The sequence below is a fragment of the Arctopsyche grandis genome, chromosome 9 (genome assembly GCF_051622035.1).
Source record: "Arctopsyche grandis isolate Sample6627 chromosome 9, ASM5162203v2, whole genome shotgun sequence".
Lineage (NCBI taxonomy): Eukaryota > Metazoa > Arthropoda > Insecta > Trichoptera > Hydropsychidae > Arctopsyche > Arctopsyche grandis.
The window spans coordinates 2,005,755-2,022,206 of NC_135363.1; the positions used below are offsets into that span (position 1 = coordinate 2,005,755).

At 36.8% G+C, this 16,452-nt stretch overlaps 2 protein-coding genes across 3 annotated transcripts; one reads left to right on the forward strand and one right to left on the reverse strand.

The window, feature by feature from the left end:
* Positions 1-3,542: 3,542 nt before the first annotated feature.
* Alg3 (Alg3, alpha-1,3- mannosyltransferase) lies at positions 3,543-5,865 on the reverse strand. Of its 2 annotated transcripts, XM_077437826.1 has the most exons (3): positions 5,744-5,854; positions 4,142-5,653; positions 3,543-4,062 (listed from the first exon to the last, which is right to left on the reverse strand). In XM_077437826.1, the coding sequence occupies exon 2, from the start codon at positions 5,629-5,631 to the stop codon at positions 4,186-4,188; it is 1,446 nt and encodes a 481-aa protein (XP_077293952.1). In that variant the 5' UTR covers positions 5,632-5,653; positions 5,744-5,854; the 3' UTR covers positions 3,543-4,062; positions 4,142-4,185. The 2 variants fall into 2 exon arrangements, with proteins under 2 accessions (XP_077293952.1, XP_077293951.1); XM_077437825.1 differs by having other exon boundaries at positions 3,543-5,653; positions 5,744-5,865.
* A 2,153-nt stretch (positions 5,866-8,018) lies between these two features.
* eIF2A (eukaryotic translation initiation factor 2A) lies at positions 8,019-15,082 on the forward strand. Its single transcript, XM_077437701.1, has 10 exons — positions 8,019-8,172; positions 8,310-8,451; positions 10,547-10,688; positions 10,768-10,847; positions 10,932-11,520; positions 12,623-12,798; positions 12,881-13,051; positions 13,126-13,214; positions 13,867-14,102; positions 14,195-15,082. The coding sequence occupies exons 1-10, from the start codon at positions 8,151-8,153 to the stop codon at positions 14,318-14,320; spliced, it is 1,773 nt and encodes a 590-aa protein (XP_077293827.1). The 5' UTR covers positions 8,019-8,150; the 3' UTR covers positions 14,321-15,082.
* The last annotated feature ends 1,370 nt before the right edge of the window (positions 15,083-16,452 follow it).

A 16,452-nucleotide genomic window follows, 5' to 3' on the forward strand; every position in this document is an offset into this window, starting at 1 on the left:
TCGACAACCGCTTTACTTCTACTGTGAATCTTTTCTGGAAAAACGTTGTCTTTCTAAAGACAACGCTTTCAATTTGCTAGTCATAGCAGTGTACATTTGATGCTATGTAAATATGATATAATGATGTAATTTTTATTTTTAAAGTCCACTTAAATACATTCATGTCTGCAGTTCGATGGGTCGGTGTGTGAAGCTAAGACAGGCCTGCTCCTGCTCCTGACTCGGACCTCCAGCTGATTGGTTTTTAGATTGTTAGCCATACGCACACTCATAGCTCGGCGTATATGTCTCACAATCAGCTGTAATTCGAGTCTGATTCACCACTTGCTCAGGATCGGGAATGAACTGTCACTCGTAACAGCCTGGTTTCACTTGCAATGAGGCTCGGTACTGTGAACGATAGTGACCCATCAAGTTTTGGTCCTACAGATGGTGCGATTTAGCCTTCCAAATTAATTTTACAACTTATCAAGGAAGAAATTCCTAATACATAGATAGTAAGTTTTTTAGAACTTTTAGCTATATGGTAAATAGTGTATATGTATATTCGTTTTTCTTATGCTTCTTTTTGTATCCAGGCAACGAGCGGTATTGTCATTACCTTTTTTGTACTTGTGGATTCTCCCGTCATTTCCCGTAGCCAGGTTGTCTGGAGTTCAATCACCTGTTGCTGCTACGGAATATTAAACTCTGCACTCACTTGGTCTGATCCTGTAAAATCCTCTTGGTCAGGTTCGCCTTGGTGTAAGCTGCACTATTCAAAGTCTTCCAGATTGTCCACTGCTGGTCTCTTTTAGGTGCGAGGCTTTTCTTCACCCAGCTGAAGAACTTTGCTCCATTCACGGACTCGAGGCTACTCTGGGCTACAGTCCTGTGTAGTCCTGGTGGTCGTACTATTCCTCAATTTCATTCTTCTATTCGGCTACATGTTTCCGTGGTGTTTCATACATCATTCTCCTATCTTGTTCTTGGCAGTCGCATTTCTTCATATATTTGTGGAGACGGTATGTCAAATGTATCTACAGCCATTAGTAGATGAACTCTTCCATTCCTCATTGTTCTGAGCAACGTTCATATGTCTTGGCATATTTTTACAATATCTTGGTTACCGTTTTACTCCCCTGGATGATATTTCGTCGTACTTTTCACGCATGTTTCCTTTGCTCGACGTTCTGTCGAGCATATTTATTTGATTTATTATTATAATACATACATTATAAATGGAGATAGATAATAACAATAACAAATTAATGACCAATGTGACCTAACAGGTTGCCCCAATCTTATAATTCCAGTCTTATATGTTGCTCTTTGTTTCTTTGAGTACATTGAGTACTTTGCGTACGATAAGAGTACTTTTTCCTTAATACTACACCACTTATGTACGTATATTCCATATATCATTTATGACGAAACAAGTTGATCTAAAACTTTCTTCGTCGGGCAAAGTGGCCTTTTTTTTTTTTAAACAGCATAACATTCTTTCACCCTGATTTCATTTATGGGGTTTTACCTTTGTTGGGTTATCGCCCCGTCTGTGGTACCCAAAGCTGACTTTAAGTCAAGATCCATAAACAACCCGCAGATATTGAAATGTCGAACGAGATGTGAATGTTTCGTCGTCCTTCCAACGCATGTTTCTTTTGCTCAACGTTCTGCCGAGCATATCTCGCTCTTTACTTTGAGTACACTTCATTGCAATCTGGCATTCAATGCTAGATATATTCCATATATCGTTTCGGACGAAACACATTGATCAAAAACTTTCTTCTTCGGGCAAAGTGGCCTTTTTTTATTCAAAAACCGCATACATTCGCTCATCCTGATTTTATTTATGCATTTTTGTCTTAGTTCTATTATCGCCCTGTCTGTTGTCCCCAGAGCTGACTTTAAATCAAAATCCAAAACCAAGCCGCAGATATTGAAATGCCGCTCCGTCGAACGGGACGTGAATGTTTACTTATTATTAGTTTATATTATTAATGATTATTATGTGCTTACATGTGGATATATCAAGTTTGGTACAAAATTGTTGTGTGTACGTTTATGTCATTCCTATAGTGCCATCGAGTGAGGGCTTTTGACCTTGAATATACGATAAAACACCTTAGTGTTTAACTGAAATGAGTATATATATGGATATTGTATATGTATATATGATATATTAATGAAAAATTTGAAACGTCTCAATATTATAGTTAAAATCCATTGTACAAACTGTGTGTAGATTGTCGAAAGAAATGATCTCAATGGTGTAAATATGATGTAAATATGTACTAGGTTTTCTAATATAAAACATAATTAAAATGATGAAAGAAAAAAATGAAACATAATACAATATTTAAGAATAATAATATATTTGAATATGTATATCAATCGATAGGAAACAAAGCTTTTTTTTTTCTATAATACAAAATTATTATATGATGTTTTCTTATTGTATGCATTATACATACATATATGTATATACAGTCTGAAGATCCGTCTCCAAATTCAAGACATCGTCGATTTTGTGTGTTTGTGTGTGTTAAAAATATTGAACGTGTTGAATTATATTAATTTGTGCATGATAACGTTCATTTTTGTGTTTGTGTGTAAGTTTTGGGCGGGTTTTAAGCGAATTTGAAACAAATTGCCAAACTTGTTCTGACTGTTTGATGAAATTAATTATGTATAATTGAAATTGAAAAGGCATAGCACAATATGTTGTTGAAAATGTGGTAGCTCGGTTTATTTTATATAGCTTTATCATAGTTTAGGTGCAAATTATTACATTTGAATGCAGTGAAAAGCGTAATCATATTTTGATTTATTGATTATGCATTGTGATAAAATTTCCAGATTGCGAAATGCTTCTAATAATTTAATGTATAAATGAATATAACAATATTTTTCAATTTAATTCAATAATAATTAAATATTTTATTCTAAATCAAGTTCCTCCCATACTATGAAATAAAAGAAATAGCTCATTTTTTTTAAATTGTCTAATAATAAATTTAATTTCCTTTTTTTTATTCATTATTTGTAAATATTCGATTTTATATATATTTTTCCTAATGTGTATCCTGTTATTTTTTTATATAATTATTATTATAATAATGTAATTATAAATATTTCATCTATTTCAGTTTTTCAGTAGTACAAAAACAACCTACCATTTTTCCTTTTCTGTTTAACCCTTTGAGTGCTGAGGTCCTTTATGTTGAAAGCCCGTCATGCTGAAAATTTCGCCAACATTTCCGACTAGAGTTATTTAGAAATTAAATAGAAATCATGTATAAAAATTGTAGCTAATCCAAACAAACCCTAGATAACTACCGTCGAGGATTTCGAGTTTTGTAAAGGTGTGTTTAGACTATAATACATATATCTTGCAACAATATAAAATAAACAAGTCTATTAATGAATGTATTTTTCCAAAACTAGTTCCATCTTCTTCATTGTTGTTAAAATGTAATGCTCACAATCTAAATGCCAAGCCACAATCTAAAATATTCAGCAATTAGGGATTTCCATCTAGAAATTCTGCTATGGTTATAAATTCAGAAATTCCGGTGTAAACTAGTCTTTATAAATATTGACACGGATTACACGACCCATGTTCAATGCTACCTTTAAAGGCTTAGCAGGTAGTATTCTTGTTTACTTTGTACATGCTCAATATACAACGGCTATCGGCGTTTTTCAGGGCCATGGACTTGTTGACGAAACGCCAATCGGCGTTGGTCAGCATTTAAAGGGTTAGACTGTAATTTAAAAGTAATAACACTTACATAAACAATCCATATAGATTTATTTGGTGTATAAAAAATTCCATACATAATATATAAGTAAGAGAACATATTGTATTATAGTTATTAGCCTGGCCGTACATAGTAATTGGCCACTTGAATTTTAAAATTAAAAATTGCATTATTATTTAGTCATAATGGTGCCCTTGTTCACTACTAATCAATAGTAGTACATGGCTAGTTACAGCATCCAAGTGGTTGACTATTTATGTATGTAAGTCTCTCCCCATTGCTTATCTCTATGTATAATCGATATGATTGATCGTATCTAAAAAAATTCTATAACGTTATTGTACTAAAATATTGACTAGAAATCATTTATATTTACAATATTGTCTTTTTATTACTTCGAAGAAGCATCAAGTGATTTCAGTCTTTCGTTTGTGACGGATCATTTATTCTCTCGTATGTTCTTGTAAATGCCTCGCAGCAGTGTAAAGTGACACGAGTGCAATAAGACGCTGGAAAATACGGTGCTAGGATACGTGTTCCAGCTGAATTCGATCAGGGCTAATAGTAAAAATTTAATCATGACCGAATACGGAGTCGACCATATCAAATATGGAAGAGTGTGAAAGTACCAAGAGTAGAACTGATAGTGAAGACTCCTGGAGCAGAAGATGCCGATGAAGTTCGCAAGGAACATCGGCAGGATGAACAGTTGATTAGTCCTATCGAAGTTTACCGAATAGAGCTGCTCTTCCTCTTCCGTCTCCGTGATAGGTGGTTGATTTTTATCGCCGCTCTTCTTCAAAGTGTTCTCGAACGACTTTAAAAAGTCTTCCTGTTCCGAAGACAGTTTGTCCCCTGCAGGCGTTTTCCTCCGCTTCAAATTCTTCACCTTCTGCTTCATCTTTCTCTCGCGGTTCTTAGCGTCGATTTGCGGCTGCATTTGAGCCTGCACGCACTTCAACCTGGCGAAGCTCTCGAAGTACCGTTTAGCCATCGGATAAAACACACCGAGCAAGATCAAATGGAGACAGAGCAAAGCGATGTGGAAGAATTTGCATTCGAAGACTTCCGCGTCTAAAAAGCGATAGTTGACAGTCCATGTGTGATTAAACACGCGTCCGATATCAAAACTTCCCTTCATATACGATACAGGATTCCCGTATAGGAACGGAGCACCCAAGAAGAGCTGAATTCCAGCACATATGCTTAATTGTTTCAACGTATCCTTAAGACCGAGATTAGTCAAGTAAAACAGCAATAGAGCTGGTGCGTATAATAATATATTCATCTTAACGGAGACGGCCAAACTATAGAATATACTTCCAGCTGTCCAATGCAAGTCTATAAAAAGATTCAAAGCTACGAATAAAAGCAATACGGCTATCGGATCGTTGAAAAGTCGGAGTACGTATATAGAATGAATCCTGTATGAAGTCAATATGCTTATGATTAAAACATACGGTGGTACTTTGAGCGTCTTTTTGTAAAGCCTAAAGACTAGTCCGATTTGAATCAAATATATGGCTATGAATATGTATTGGCCTATCTTTATATACTCTCCGTGGTTTGTTAAGTAGTAGAATATTGAGTATATGTAGACGAATCCGGCAGGATACACCAACGGTCCCGTGTCGCCTTTTAATTCTGCATAGTCCAAAGTGCCGTTGAGGAATCCTTCACATTCTTGCATGTAAGCCTTCCAATCTATCTCCGTGTACGGGACTCTCTCTATGACGAGTACGTTGATGAACAGCTCTAGTATGAGGATGACAACGGCTACGAACGTCAGATACGTAGGATCTAGGAACAGGCTCTTGAATTTCTCCCATTTCAGGTACTTTCTTATGAAGTGGTCGATTGTTTGAAATTTGGAATTTCGCGCCATTTGTGCAATCGCTGTCGACGAACTGAAATGCAGAAATTTAGTCGGCTGTCAAGTTATGTACGGATTATTAGATATGTAAGTATGGTGCGAAAGTGCAATCGCGAATGGAAACCTTTTTAATTGATCAAAACTGGATTTTAGCAAGCATGGAAATAAATATAGAGTTGTCCGGGCGCACGACTATTTCGAGCCAACTTGACATTTTCAACTCGTTGGCCGTAACGGTGATATTGTGTTGCATACACGTGTACATAAATATTTTTTGATTTTTAAATGCTTCTTATTATTACTGAATTATGTTCGCAATAAATCTTATATATATTTTAATATCTATTGATCTACTGATCATTTTCTATTTTACAACAATTTCTTAGCAAAAAAAAAAAAAACATTTTTTCTAAGAAAATGACAATAGTAAATCATTTTTTGTGCGGAAAGCATCCATCGATATTTTTTCAAAGATCCCATCATAATCTTTTATCATTTTGTGTATGTATGTTTGGAGATAGATCAATAAAATTGTACTTATGGTTCACTTTGAATGTGTATAAAATCCATCCGTTGAACAAAGAATGACTTCAATCTTATACGCAGCATTTACAGGAATCCAAGGATGACTTCAAATGCTCCCATTGAGATAATGGAACGGCTCGATGATTACATCGTAACCAATCAACACGCTTCAGCTAGCAATCCACACCAGGCTCCAGTCTCATATATCAGAAGAACGGACTTATTTTTCAGTTCACCCAACTACTCAACGGCGGATCAAATAAATGGGAAACCCCAGGCGCTTTTGAAATTTTAAGCCCCCACTTTAGTTTAAAAAAATGCTTTCATTGTTTTTTACAACGTTTTTCATCAGAATTTTACAAAACCAGTTTTTATTTATTTATTTACTATATGTTCTTGAAACACTAACAATTTTTGGAATAAAATAGATGCTATTTAAAATAGGTATTAATTTGATTTATTTTTGGCTTACGAACGTATTGTGGACAGTGATAATAATTTGTTAGTTGTAAATTTTGGTAGCAAAGCTCCATTTCGGGGCTTCCAAGATTTGGGGGACCTTAAGTGGCTGCAACTACTCCAAGAAGTTGAACCACAGCTAGTCACATCCACGACAACTAGTCACGAATTGCTCAATCACTGAGACCCCTGCGCTACAAACGATTGCAAACCAAGCGGGCGCATTCTCATTTCATACTTTTGTCTCAGTTTTTGCCATTTTAAACTTGCCAGAAAGATCTGTAATGATCGCCAATTTAGTAGTCGGCGGTCACCAGTGTAATGATTGCCAATTTAGTAGTCGGCGGTCACCAGTGTAAGACAGGGAAGGTATGTTGACCGTATCCCGGTCTAACGAAACACATGTTGTGTAGTTTGAAAGAGGATCGTTTATTTTCGTTCAATTAGTACAATGGTTATTGTATGTACGAAGAGGTTTCTTCGGAGAAGTGATCTGTATGAACTCCAGAGGTTCACTCTGTCAGTGGAGGTTGCTGCGTTGGTTTATAAACGTTTTGAGTTGGAGTGTGTCGTGTGCACTATCCTTTGTTCTTGGTACTCGCGCTGACCTATTTATGCTGCGAGCGTGGTTTTATGGGTTCATACGCCTGGACGTAGTTCGTGGTTTTATGGGTTCAGTGTGTTCTTCCTTTGTTTCCAAGACACGTGTATAGAAACACGTGGCGACCTTTTTACGAGGCGAGCGTGTGCCATGCGTCAATGACTTTCCTGGATATGTGTCGCAGTGACCTGATGAGATCATTTATGTTGTACTATATGCCTACATATCCAACTCAATTTTAAGAATCGTCAATCATCAATGTACATCGAAATTTCATCTGCGCAACCCCATGAATATCTCGTCTTTCGTACATTCAAACAATTAAAATTCAATCGAAATGAGCATGCAGCCGGGTGGTTTGCAATCATTTGCAGCAAACCTTACTGAGACATCTATGTTTAAGCTTATAATTCTAAAATATGAAAATAAAGGACTTTTAAAACGGTAATTGGATTATTAGTCACATCACGATCTCCCAAAAGACAATTTTTGCCATGAAAATCGCGAATACGGAATATTTGGCAGTCGAGTTATCGTTAGTATGATGGACTTTTCGGCTGCCAGATGTTCCGTTATAGAGATTTTAGTGACTTTTGGGCGAGCACTTTATGACCAATAATCACCGAACCTGTTAAAACTCTATCGAGTTTTTGTAAACACCGAAACCCTGCCAATACACATCAGTATTTTTCCTGCCTACAACTGGCAATAAGATATTTTTTAAGCAAATACTTCATCGTATTATACATAATTGAACGGCAGACATATTTAATATGGGAGGATTTAAAAAAGAGGAGGGAAGAAATAAAAAAACAATTTGACACGGAGTTGTGGGGTGAGTGGGGGCGTGCGGGCGATGGCCGCAGTTTGATCCTTTTAGGGTCGGCGTGCGTCGCCTCCGGTCTCCGGTCCCCCCGTTGTCAACGGAGCCCCCGTCGCCCCCGACATGGCGGTGCCGGACATCGCGAGTAAGTCCTTCAACTATTCACCTGTTCCACTGCGCACTCCGTACTCCGTACTCCGGACGAGGACTACGGAGTGCGTGGTGAAACGCCGGTACCGGCACAGGCACAGGTTAGGTTATGTTTCGAATCACGTGTTTCAGTTCGGAGCAGCAGCGGAGTGCAGCTGGTGGAGGGGCCGGAGTCCTACAAGGAGAGGCGCGTCCCTCGAGATGCCTCCAACACCTGCCGAGCGATGGCCTTCAGCCACAAGGGCAACTTCTTCGCCTGGACCAACGCCACCAGGTTCACCTTTCCTACATTCCTATACTAAATATATAACATTGCATTGACTTCATCAAATTTCATCTTTTATTATTACTAGATACTAGATACATATGTACACATTGTATTGTACAATTCTTTTTTCAGTTTTTTTCTAATATATATCACACATATGTTATATGCTTCTTTAGAGGGCTGGACACCAGCTGCTTGTCCATACAAACGTATTAGGCTTCTCCCTTCCTCAATTATGGCACTAGAGAAATTATTTTTTAATATGCTATGGATATCCACCATTGGGATGCATCTATCGTTTTATTTTTTGATTAGTTATTTTTTATAGGAGCTAGGAGCCGCCAAACATCTATAAAATCGCCTCTATTTTACACCCACGAAAAGAGTCCAGTGTGCTTACTTAACGGTCGATTTAAAAAAAAATACGCTCATAGTTGCACAGAAAATATCTTTCTCATATCGATGATGAAATTTTTTTAAAAATTGGTCAAGTTTTGGAAGAAAAAATAGTAGAATACGAAACTTCGATTTTGTCGATTTAAAATACGTCTGGTCGAAGCGAAACTTTCGCATTCACTCAATATATATATCGAAGAAAGGAACGGCAACAAAATTAAGATTTCAGGTGTACAGCCCTCTTAACATTGTATTTAAACTTTTTATTTGGATACTGAATTATTGATTTTTTTTTAAGTATATCGCAAAATTAAAATAACAAACCTAAATAACGTAAAATCATGTATTTATTTTTTAAAAATTATTTCTTATTCAACTACAGTAGAACCTCGATTATCCGTACTAATTGGGGATAAAGGTAGTCGGGATAATCGAAAAAATCACAATTGACAGGAAAAGACGTGTACATTCAGTATGAATAATTTTTATTTGTCTACATTTACGTATATATGTAATAGCATGAAGATCAATATTAAATTATTCTATGTTAAGAAATTCAATTATGGGCTTTTGCTTAAAGTTAGCTGTTCTTTTTGAAACTGCCAAATCGCGAATACTTTTCATACAATAATAGACCAGATATTGGCTGTCCAGACGATCGTCTTTAAATGAACTACATAAAAATACACTCTTCGACTTCTTCATTTCCTGATTTTTTAATAATCTTATGCTCTGAGTTTCCATCTTATGACATTAAAGAATCAATAAACTTCATGTTTTCACTTTGTTTTTTTATATCGGAGATAGTTGATATTCCAACACCATATTTATTTGACAAAAAATGTCCTAAGACTTTTTAAAGCATTGATTATATCTAATTTGCCTTTTAATGATAATACAACACGTTTTCTTTACATATTGGTAATATTTAAATCGCTATCAAATATTCAAGAAACAATCGTTTTTGATTATTGAATTTTGAAGACAACTAACTCATTTCTTCGTTTAACTTTCGAATTTTTATGTTGTGCATTTCAAAGCAGCAAAATCGTAAAATTTGTGTTTGTTTTTAACAATCTGGGTAATCTAGCGTAGGGGTGGGTTCAGGATCCAAATAAAAAAGGCCAAAGTCGTCGGTTCACATCATTTATTCAACGATTCCAGAGGTCCACACGAAACTGTCGCTCACTCTGGAGTAATCTGATCTACCGTGTGTACCTCCTTACAAAGGACAAGTTGCACACCACAGCTTCCCCATTCCGTTTATTTGTCTAGGCATGTAAAGGTCTATTGTGTGTGATACTGAGACTGAATAATACCGACCCTAACAACCTAATCTTAAATTAATAGGGCCAACCTCAACTTAACCTAACCAATCCTGACCCTTAAATAAACAGGTATCGGCTGCTAAGATATCTTTCTTTTAAGTTTTATTTCAATAATATTTTCACAAAAAAAAACATCTTAGCAGCCACACCTGTTTATTTAAGGGTCAGGATAGGTTAGGTTAAGTTAAGGTAATATTTCAAAATACGGAACACAAACTCAAAATTAACAAAAAATGCAATGCGAAACTGAAACGAAATGTAATGGGCCATTGCGGGTCGAGTAAGGGTTAATGCAATGTCATGTATATTTTACGTAAATCTCAAGCTACATTGATATGCTCGACTATAACAATGCAATTTTAATTTAAAATTTTCAGCGTTGAAATAGTTCGGAGCGACGGCAAAGAATGGAAACCCATCACAAGCATTCCTCGTGGTAAAACGCTCGAATTGCAATTCTCACCTACAGGCAAATACTTAGTATGCTGGGAATTGTACAATACGGCCAACGGAGAAGAGGTTAACTTAACACTTTAAACATTTTTTAAAACTGAAAATTTATATATAATATATACTCTAAATATTCATCGGTTTTCAGGGTACGCAGAACATGACGCTGTACAACGTCGAGACGGGAGCACTCATTCACTCGTTTTCTCAATTGAAACAAAGCTCATGGTTAGATGAAATAGTTGAATCACTTCAGTAATATACATACATAATTTGTTTTGTATTAAACTTTTTTTTTAAATATCATCACAGGCAACCTGCTTGGTCTTTGGATGAGAAACTATTCGGTCGATTGATCAATACTGAAGTGGTCATCTACGAGAATTTGGACTTTAGCAAGCCTGCTGCTGTTGTCAACTGTTCGAAGGTCGCCGCTTACAGTATGTCTCCGTCGCCGTCCCAACGTAGCTACATCGCCTGCTATATGCCGGGCTCGGCAGGACAACCGTCGTTCCAAAAACTGTTCCAGTATCCCAAGTTTGAAATGAGTCAGGCCGTAGCTAGCAAGACGTTCTTCCAGGGAGAGTCGGTGCAATTTTACTGGAACGATCGAGGAACCAGCGTCTTGTCGATGACCTCGACCGAGTCCGACAAGACGGGCACCACTTACTACGGCAGACAGTCGTTGCATTACGCCAACACTAAGGGCGACACGAGCATGGTGCAATTGGGCAAAGAGGGTCCGATCTACGACGTCGCCTGGAGTCCTAAAGGGTTGGAGTTCTGCGTGGTATATGGAGTGATGCCTGCCAAAGCGACGTTGTACAATTTGAAGTGTGATGCCATTTACGAGTTCGGAACTGCGCCGAGGAACAGCATCTACTACAGTCCTAATGGAAATCATATCCTTTTTCAAACAAAAAATCATCCAATATATTATGATAAGCGTGGATTTTTCTTGTTTATACTTTGGAAAAGGCGGCATAGCCGATGGACCCAATTTTATATTTTCTCATTATCGAGTTGCCCTTGAGCGACATCTATAATATTGTTGCATAGGGGTGGGTCCAGGATCCAAATCAAAGGCCAAAATTGCTTCACAGCATTTATTCAACGATTCGGGAACTGCAGATCATTCCAGAATAATCTGATTTACTACCTTATAAAGAACAAGTTGCTCAGCATAACTTCCCCGATCCATTAATGTGTCTATTGTCTAGGCACTTAAAAGTCTATCCTGGTGAGTATTGTTTACGCCCGGGTGAGAGAATTCCAGCGTATCCTTTGTTCGGGCACTTACTGAGTCCCGTTAGCCTAATCCAGGGTATCTATTGTTCATCCACGAATGCACTTAGACAGTGGATACTCTCTTATGTCCCCACGTTACAATATTAAACTTACGCATATATACATTTTGAAATCATATTCAAATACTGGGTAGAATGGTTTTTTTTTGCTAATTTGATGAACCGTTTCAGCAATAAAATCAGATAAATTGGTAAACTCTAATAAGAAACGATCGAATTACAGCAAAATCACACGAGGAAGAACGGCACGTCGTGTGCTTGGCTCCCCGCTGTGAGGGGTCCTACATTTCTTCAAATGTGGAATACATCATTATCGATATAAATACAAGGATACAATTTTACCGAAAACACTCCTGGGGGTGATTTTGGGTGTGCCATGAATTGCAAGGCACGCCACATTTTTTTCGTACGTTTAAAACTATCTAAAAACAAACCACGTTTATCAAATAAATTGGCAAACTCTGATAGGAAACGATCGACTTGGAGTCACAAATATTCAAGTCTGACCAGCAGAACTACAGATACTACTCGGAAAAAATTATTTTCAATTGAGGTTAACTTACGTAATCGAACCCGGAAACCTTTCAGTGGTTAGCATTAACAGAACCGTCAAGCTATGCTGCTGGCTATATATTTTATTACGCATCGACAATTATAATTTTTTTATCATAAGATTTATCCTTAACGATATGCTCACGTCTGTTGCTCGGTGGATTCGGTAATCTGCCTGGTCGTCTCGAAGTCTGGGACATGGAGACGAAGAAGCAAGTCGCCACGTGCGACGCCCCCAACACCACCGGAATCATATGGGATCCGCGATCTGAATCTTTCCTCAGCTTCACGACTGCACCGAGACTGAGGACCGATAATGGGTACTGATCAAAAAAAACCCCCCCCTAACACAATATACATAAAACGACAGACATACTAACGTCGACTGATTTGTAATTTTAGATACAAAGTATGGCACAGTAGCGGAGCCCTGATCCACGAGCATGAGTGGAAGACAGGAGAGTTGCTGGAACTTCAATGGCAACCCGGAACGTTCCCAGCGAGCGCCCTGGCTAATAAAAAACCCAAAGCGATCGCTCCGTCTAAGCCACCTCTAAGTAAAAAGGCTTACAGGTATACTAAATTCTATTTGTATCTATGTATACAGTTGATGTTTGTTTTATTTTAAAATTGTTTTTTTTTTATAGACCTCCGATGGCTCAAGGAGTGGAATCGTCTTTCAAAGTACATGACGAAGACGAGAAACCACATATGCCCGGTCAGATGAACAGTGATGGTATTTATTTTATATTCTATAAGTCTTTTTGATAGACGATAAAATGGTAGAAGTAGTCGATAGTAAAGAAGAAGAAATAAAGAGAGGTATGAAATTTGGATGGAGTGCATTTGGACGAATGAATGCAGTTTTTAAATCAAAAATGCCACTTTGTCCGAAGAAAAAGATCTTCGATCAATGTATTTTGCCAGTGATGACGTATGGATGTGAAACTAGGACATTGAACGCCAAGTTGCTACACAATGTCCAATGTGCTCAGAGAATTATGGAACGTTGTATGCTTGGCATAACGAATGATCTGCTGAATTTCTGCCGAACCCCTGAGATTGACTCACCGAACCCCTGGGGTTCGATCGAACCCAGGTTAAGCACCACTGTTATAGTGGGTGGACCACGTGGCTAGAAGAATGGATGAAAGGTGGACAAAAGAAGTGCTAGAATGGTACCCAAGAGAACGCAAAAGGGTAAAAGTCAGACTGTAGGGAAGATGGGTAGACGAAATTGGGAGAATGTGTAAGGTGAGATGGATAAGAGTTGCAGAAACAAGCGAGTGGAAGCTTCATCCAGCAGTGCATGGTGAATGGCTGTAGATGGTGATGATGAAGTCTTATTGATTCTTATGTTTGATTATATTGAACTTTTATATATGTAGGACCTTCAAAGGCTGCGTTGAAGCAAAAGAAGAAACGTGACGCTCGTAAGGCTAAGAAGGCCGAACAGGTGGTGAGTGCTCCTCCGACTGCCGGTAACGGAACTCCACCAGAGGCTGATGGAAGTGACGATGACAGCATTAAAAGACCATCCGGAGGACGGACTTACGAGCAGAGGATGCGTGCACCGGTCACCAATGACCCGGACAAGGACAAGAAAATCAAAAACATCATTAAGGTATGAAATCATACAGAATTCGATTTAATCTTTAGAATGGACAGTCAATTTATGCCGTTTATGTTTTTGTTCATTTGATGTTATCTTTGCAGAAACTCGAGGCTATCGCCAAGTTGAAGAGCGACATAGCGTCGGGTAAGACGTTGGATCTCAATCAGACTGCCAAAATTGCAAAGGAGAACGACTTGCTGAAGGAGCTCGGCGAACTTAACTTATGATAATTTCACACGTTGCGTGTTTTTATTATTTATATACATATTATAAGTTCCGAAACAACAACGAGGAAGAAACTCTCGATGTAAGCAAAATATTTCTAAAATGACACCGCTGAAATATTTTGCAATTCCGAATGCATATTTATAAATGCACTTTCATTTATTAATAAATGGATCTTCATTCGCAAACTCATAACGTTTGGCTCGTTTGTGTTCCTATACTTTCATCTCATATATATATATATATATATATATTTTTTTTTTTTGTAACGTTGCCTTTTATTTATTTATTTTTCATAACATAACGGTGAATATATATCTACCCAAAAATATATTTATATATATATGTATATTTAAAATTAACATTTTATACATTTAGAATATGTAGAAAATTGATGGGTTATTCACAAGGTCGATTATGATGTTCATGACTTTTTGAAACACGTAAGAAATGTATACGTATGGCTTCACACATTCCGTTACAGTATTTTTTTAAGTACGTCGACGTATTGATCTTTAGTGCCATATGATATTGTCTTTTGTCCGATTGCTGAAATCGTCGCATTGTATTAATTATGATTCAGCAATATGTATAATGAATAATACACATATAAACTGTGCAATAAACGAGTGCCTGTTCAACATTAATCTTCCATCACACTTCCGAGGATATTTTTGGAGGATTTAATTGTACAATTACTTACCCGCATTTTCCGTTTCTATTTATAAATCCAACATATTACCTTAATAAATTTTGCTTCATTCAAATAAGTCATCTTTTTTTTAATCAAAGTAAAAAAACCTGTATTACATTTTTTTTAAAGGTCAATGTTGATAATTAATTGGCTAATTTTGAAGCAAATGGCTGCTTTCTAAACATCGTTCCTTCATTATCACATAAAGTGAGGCGCTATTTATGTACTTTGTAAATCGAGGTTTTATATAGCAGTTGATTTTGCTTATTCTAATTCTGCTCTGGCTACGAATAGTACTCTATATATTTAATTAAATAGGTTTTTATAGTTTATCTGCTTCTAGTGTTGTAAATTTTCTAATCATCATTTCAGTTTCTGCTTATTTTAAAATAATTTCAAGATATTTTATAAAGGTAAGTTTGCCATTTGAAATGCAACAACTAGTTGATTACGATAAATGGTAGATCCATCTATTTTAACTCGTTATAAGCGAAGTATTCTTATTAAAAATACTATTCACTATAACCGGAAAATAGTTTGACAATTGTTAGCCAAGTGACCAACAACTAAGACTTTTTCAATAAGCAAAAATCCACTTAAATTTTCAGTATATAATAATAACAAATACCGAGCGAAGCCGGGTAAAAAAAAGTTTTTTAAAAACATGCCTCTTCTATGATTGTATATAAAATTATTATTTTGAATAAAAATACCAATAATTTTATTTTACTACCGCCATCTATGTTTAAAACTAATAAACAAACGGTGGATAAACGTCAGCGACTATCTCGCCGGGCAGATTTCAAACGCGTCTTGCACGATATTTTTGCACCATCGTAATGGCGGAGGATCCATTTACTTACTATCGAATACTAAATACTAAAATGAGCAATATGGCAAAGCATGAAAACGATCGGATAAGAGGCAAACTTTTTCCTGAATTGTAATCGTAAGTGAAACGTAAAGGAGGTATGTAATATGTAAAAAGCAAGATAGCAACGGTTCGGTGATTATTCCGCACATTTCACTAAAATGTCGATTACGGATCGACCGGCACTCGAAAATTCCATCCATCGAGATCTACATACGCGAACTATCATACTAACAAGAACGTGAGTGCCAGATATTCCGTATTCGCGATTTTCATGACGATAATTATCGTTTGCGCGATCAGAATGTGCGGAATAATCCGTTTTCCGATATAGTAACACAATGTTTGTTTTAGGATTAACGTAAAACTCATTTTATTGAAATGAAAGTAGAAATCGATAGTTGCAACTCATTCCAGTCAACTTATAAAAAAAACACGATGCATACTGGGTCAATAGTGGAAGAATGCACTCAATAGTGACGCATTCTCGAGAAATCCTGATTTTCGAAGGCGCTGAAGAGAAACTCACGCAATATAATTCCATAATACAAAAGGGTCAACACCCTCGG